The 6,270-nt window shown below is 39.0% G+C and overlaps 1 protein-coding gene across 3 annotated transcripts in view; it reads right to left on the bottom strand.

Annotated features, from left to right (window-relative positions):
- Positions 1 to 227: 227 nt before the first annotated feature.
- The window catches only part of kmt2d (lysine (K)-specific methyltransferase 2D), a 39,191-nt gene continuing 33,148 nt past the window's right edge, over positions 228 to 6,270 (bottom strand). For all 3 annotated transcript variants that reach the window (XM_074644370.1, XM_074644373.1, XM_074644371.1), the window contains exons 50-55: positions 6,134 to 6,270; positions 5,633 to 5,763; positions 4,794 to 5,079; positions 4,525 to 4,598; positions 4,327 to 4,435; positions 228 to 3,190 (exon numbers count right to left, since the gene is read on the bottom strand). In XM_074644370.1, the coding sequence (XP_074500471.1) occupies positions 3,098 to 3,190; positions 4,327 to 4,435; positions 4,525 to 4,598; positions 4,794 to 5,079; positions 5,633 to 5,763; positions 6,134 to 6,270 (830 nt within the window). In that variant the 3' untranslated portion in view covers positions 228 to 3,097. The remainder of the gene's footprint in view (positions 3,191 to 4,326; positions 4,436 to 4,524; positions 4,599 to 4,793; positions 5,080 to 5,632; positions 5,764 to 6,133) is intronic.

Here is a 6,270-nt window from a genome sequence, read left to right as displayed (position 1 = left end):
TGGGGAAACTCTCGCGAGATTTTGCATATCAGTTTTCGCAATTCGCGGGTTACCTTCTAGACATGACCGCCGAATATCAACCAAACACTATAAAAAATGTACTGTAAAAATTCTCGTCCATAACATTGATATTTTGGGATGCCATTTTCACTTCAACCTTCAAGCTCAGTATTAATGCTGCTTTAAGTTTGATTTCTAAAAAAAAAAAAAAGAAAAAGAAAAATGAGCACATATTTAAAATGCATTTTATTTTCCTTTACAAGAAACAAAAGCAGACAAAGAAATAAGATGAAGGGGAAAGGGAGTGGGAAAGCTGTATATAAAGAGATGCAACCTCTGGCGTCCTGAAAAAAATATGTACAATTCAAAATAATATCCATACAAAACATGCCACATACAATAAAAATGATCATTATATTTATTCATATTCCCTAAAAGTATCTCTGCTGTACAGATGCAACATCTTTTTAAAAAGTAGGTGAGGTTAAAAAAAACCTTCAATTTGAGCAAACTTTATTAAATTATAAGATATGCAGAGAACTTAAATTAAGATTCAGAGAAGTTAAAAATTATTCAGGCTAAAATCCAGTGAGCGGCATAATGTCTCGTCATGGTCTTCCCTTGAAATAGAAACATACCAAAAAATATATATATCACTGCTTCGGATACTTGATCAATATCTACCACTTTAGAGAAGTTCTCCGTTATACTATGAGAGTGCAATTCATTACCAGGTTAAGTATGGGATTAACTTTGAGTATTACATCATAACATACATTAGGCCAAGTAACCATTTCACAAGGTTTACCAACACATTCACTTCTATAGGGAAGATATAAAAAAGCAAAACACTAACAATATTCTAGGGAATTCAAGATTTTCCATTCAAGAGTATATTAATCCAATTGTGACCGATTAAGGGACAGGTTTTGGTAATCAACAAGCAGTAGCATAAATAAAAAGAAAAATAAACACGAACAATATTACATAAATACAAATGCTATGCACCATTGTACTGCTTTACGCAAAAAAGTGATTTCCATGTCTAATTAACGACCCTCCACATGAATCCAAACAGTTTTTGTAATCACATATCGGCTTCTCGTCGCCATTTGATTTGAGAAGACCAGACATTTTTCTCAAACCTATTTTAACAAACTTGTCTCTGAGAGCTTATAGCAAAAAACACTAATAGAAAAACAGGTAAATGCAAAACACTCTGGTTCATATACATAAAGATATTAGTTTGCCATTTTACATATATTTATATTTATATACAGCTTTATCTTTGTTAAAATGATATCCAGTGGTTGATTTTTTTTTCAATTTTATTTCTCTACACTTTTGACTTTATTGATTACAAAGGGGCTGGATAAAGAGTTGCTGTCCCCTAATGCATATACTATATATACAGTTTGTACAACTTTGCATTTTTAAATCATGTGAGGTCTTAGGTTAGGGGAAGGGGGAAACAAAGTAGTATGGGAAGTTGGAGTTTTAGTAAAGCTCCCTTTAAAGACTTTTTTTCATTCATCTTACATATAAATGAAAACAAATGCCCTTTTTTTCCAATAAGTCTTTCCCTGCCATCAGTTCAGCCTCGAGAGGACAGTACCAGCACTAGAAAAAGCACACTACAGGGGAAGTAGAAACACTGCAGGCTGTACTCAGGCAGAGGAAGACTTACTACAGTAAAGTTTAACAACAGTCCACTAAATAATACAGAGAGAAAGAGGCATGATTCAAAAGGTTGAGTTGTGATTGAGTTATGGGGGCATAAAAAGCATTTAATGGGACAGTAGTCATGCATCCACCGGCTGGTTTTTCAGCAAGTGGAACTTCAATGTATGAAGCAACAAGCAAAAATGTGTACTTGGTTAATTTTGGACTTCATTGTCTTCCTCAATGTGTCCTCTGTGATCCTAGAGCCATTCACTCACACCATTACTATCTTTAAGCAACTTAAAAAAAAAAAAAAAGGTGGATGTTATTGTGCTTTCACACAGCTGATAAACATGTTTTTTTTATAGACGCATAAATAAAAAGAACAAAAAGGCTACATCAATATCCAGGAGGATTAGGTGACACACAGGACACCCGCTAAGCTTCTGATTGTGATTTTTAATGCAATATCTTATCAAAACTGTCATATATTTCCTCTGTATAAACAATTCATGAATAATAATTATGTTGGCTCATTATTGTAAATCATCATCAGCATAGAGTAGATAGAGCAAACCTGCTGCTTAAGATTCCCTGCTTGTCCGAGAAGGCTAAGCCCATAAAAACATTCCCCCTCCCCACCCCCCCGTTTCCACAGTAGCAGTTAACAGTTTTTATACAAAGCAGTCGCTTCCCGCTAAAATCAATGAGGTAGACTGGGTCCAACTAACCCACCTTGGGACTCCATACAGTCAGAACATCTGGTGCCTCTGGAGCCACAGATCAATAGCATCTCAAATTTTATATTAACTTTTTTTTTTCTCCATCGATCATATGTAGTTCTTACACAGAGCCACATCGAGATTGTCTAGCTAGCCAATATCCGTGTTGTCTTCATTGATGACTTGATGGGAAAGTGCCTTTTTCTGGGAGGTGAGGGGGAGGTGCGGTCAGGTGGGACAGGAAATAGGTCCGACTTAAAACATAAAAATGCATCATTAGTTCATTCTTAGTATTTTAAAAATGGCTTTTTGTCGAAGCTCCAGGTGAGCTCTGCACTACGAGTATCGATATCAGAGGGTCAGAATCATTTGGTAGATGTTGAGGATTGTTTTCCAGCCACTGTGAGATTGAGAACAGTCGAGGGGGGAAAAGGGTTTTGGCTGAGGAAAAGGTTATTCACTAGTCCAAACATGAGAGTTAGTCCCGCCATCAAGCTGCTGTTGATGGAGGTGGTCGGTTGCTTTTATTGATTAATGCTCTTCAAACCTTTGGCTACAGGTGTCAACGCTTTAGTCTTTCAATGACGGAGGCCAGCTTTCCTTCACGTCGTTCAGAACAGCTTATGCACTGGCTATGTAGGATTCGAAGGCTTTGGCGCAGGAGTGTTCTGGCACCAGTGAGAGGGGAATTCTCCATTTTTTCTTTCTTCCGGTTAGTTCATCCACTTTCGGCAATTCCAGGCTCCACAATGGCAAGGGATCTTGTGCTGATCGTCCTCGAAATCAAATTGGTAGTCGTAGGTCAGCTGGAAGCAAGAAACAGAGACGGTTAACGGCTACTGAGATAAAAAAAAAAAAAATCACATACAAAAAGGTAGTAAATAAAGGAATGTGTAATGCCGGGCACACGTACTACACAAGAATCAAACCGATCTAGGCCCGATTCCCCCCTCCCGACTATCGTCAGCAAAGCCCTGATTTTTTGATGCTTCTAAAGATTATCTTGCCAAATATTCCTGTGGTATGAGGTACGTTAAGAGGGTTTTTTACATCCCCCGATCGCTCGCCCCAATTTCAGATCTATTAAACATGTTCCATATTGACGATCGGATATCCTGTTGTTTGTGGGGAACCCTGAGGACAGTCGATGACGAAGTCACATTAGAAAGAACGATTGCCAATTGAGAACCAAGCTGACTGTAGTGGAAGGACAACAACCACCTTCATGGCATGAGCTAATCAAAAACGCAAAGCATAACTTAGTGTAAGATGGACCTCAGAAATGGAGGACCAACTTGTTCAATTGTGACAACACTAGTGTTTTTTTTAACATGCCTTCATGACTTCATCCATATTTATTTTTTCTTTGTGAATATTCAGTACAAAGTAGTGCAAAAACTAACATCGCTAATTCCTCCTGCCCGTCGTCCACCATGTCATTTTACACTAAAGTCACGTTTGATCGTGAGATATTTTGCAACACTTCCGTCTCTTGTTGTTCATGAATGAAATCTGTTAGTGTGTGGTGTGCTGTTTTGGCCAATTCGTTGTTCACCACACACTATAGGAACAAAACTGTTAAATGTAACATAACATGTTGTTATGTGTGGGGTCTCTTACATTTTCTACATTTGTTAAGATGTTATGATGATGGAAAGATCTTTTAGTGTGGGCTAGCCTTAAGAGTGAGTTGTGGTTAGGGGCTGCGTCCATACAGCGTCTTTTTTCAACTGTTCCCTATGAGGAGAGTGCATTTGCGGGCACCCAGCGTCTTTTTTTTCTGAGTGCTCTGATGCTCTTCTATCATACAATAGTAGTTAGAGTGGTGATATGTTAAGATATTGTTGTTATATGAAGTTATATGATGAAACGCTTGGATAAAGCGCTCCCCAGAAAAAGACGCTGTATGGACACAGGCCCTTAGTTTTCTAATGCACTTCACCTCTTCTCCCTTGGGGATCCTGCGGCTGGAAATGATGATAATCTTGTCTTCTTTGTCAAATGTTACAACTTCTGCAACACAGTTCGGGGCACAGGAATGGTTGACGTAGCTGGAAAAGAGGAAAAAAAAAGGTCAGTTAAAAAACATATTAGACTCAAGGGTTTACAATGAGGCAACCAATCACAAATCAACACTCACCGAGCTGGGCCTCCTGTCAGAGTGGCGTCAATCACCTGCTCATTGTTGATGCGGAACATGTAGATCCCACGGTTCTAAGTTAGAAGTAGGAAAAAAACAAAAAAAGTGGATGGTTGATAAACACTTTTCAATTAATATTTAAAAAGAAATGTAATATTTCCCCACCCGAAAAGGGTTATTTTCGTATTTATGTGTGTTCCTTAAACTTTAACCCAAAGGAATACTTCTTATGTACTTTGTATTCAAGTGCCAGTGTTAAATTTGCGTACCTGGAACTCGTAGATCTTCTCACGGCGATTGGCCACTTCGTTGCGTATGACAGTGCCAATGTACTCGATGACCATGGTGTGCTTCTCCAGATCCTTAGCAGCGTACAGACCCAGGCCCTGAATGCGGGATCGTGCCAGATACACGTTATTCTTCCACTCCGTCTTCAGGCGCCGATACTGCGACGACTTGGAGTGGACAAACTGCTTGCTGTATGGTGTGTTGAGCTCTCCGGTGAAGGTGCTCTGGTAGGCCTTTGACACGCTGGTGCTATTTAGAGTGTGAGGCCTTGGGACAAACGGAAAAGAAAATGTGAGTAAGTGTCCAGTCATTTAGAAGATGCATTAAGACATTCAAGGTTCTTTGGTAAAAATGTCTGCACAACATGGGACTGCATCCAACTGAAAATCATCTCATAATAATCAATTTGAGCAATTAGCAGATTTATACGTGTTAGAAGTTACAAACAGTACCTTTAAGAGTGAAGATACTGGCATCATATGAAACTATAAAACCTAAGGAATCCATTGGTACCAACCATGTCATACTAGCTAGTCATGAAGGACGCTAAATAACGCTCCGAACTTGCGCTACATTTTTGCGAGGAAAAATCTCCCTTTAAGGTACATTTAGGACAGATAAAAAAAAACTGTAATCGATTAACAGCCCTAATTATTATGCTTTATTGCTATGCTACACTGATAATGTGTTAATGAGTTATTGTACGAAAGTATTAATTTAAATCAACAAGACGCCAAGCTTCAAACGATTTTAGACCGATCACACAGGTTTTACTCTGCTTGATAACGTGTGGCTAATAGCTACAATAACGCTGCTTTACCTCTTGCACTGTGTGGGGACTTTGGGCTCGGAGCGAGCAGAGCCAGAGGGATTGATCATCAGAGGGAGCTCCATCAGAGGGTGACGGCCATATCGGAACAGGTAGGTCTGGCAGTTCTCCACTCCGGGCAACTAAAACACAACAAACACAAATTATGTTAATCATGCACTTTGATCTACAGTAGAACCATTGTAGCCCACAGGTCTCAACGTCTGGCCTTAGCTGTGGGTCTGGTTAAGCTTTCTGTATAATGTCATGTCTGCTTGTGTTTGCTTTAGTATATAACAATCAATCAGGGCTTTATTTTAATCTTTTTTTACAGTATTTCATACACTACTATTGTACTGATTTGGTAGTTAAAAAGGTTTTTTAAAAAGTGCAACAAATAAATACTTACTTACTATAAAGATGTAAACTTCTAGTGTGTGTGAATATTGGCTTGCAAAGGAGCTTAAATTACAACTGGGAGACGAGGTGATTTTTCTTGATGCATATTCTTACCGACTCCGTGATACGCATGACAGCATGAATGGTGAGGCCATACATCTCCTCTCCCTTCACATGTTCGGTGAACAGCTTCAACATGGACGAGTCATCTCGGAGTTTAGCCACCTGCTGAACCACTCGTTCCCAGATCC

This window comes from Sebastes fasciatus, chromosome 8, assembly GCF_043250625.1.
Source record: "Sebastes fasciatus isolate fSebFas1 chromosome 8, fSebFas1.pri, whole genome shotgun sequence".
Lineage (NCBI taxonomy): Eukaryota > Metazoa > Chordata > Actinopteri > Perciformes > Sebastidae > Sebastes > Sebastes fasciatus.
The sequence above is the reverse complement of the archived record's forward strand: the minus strand, read 5'-3'. Positions and strand labels throughout refer to the sequence as shown.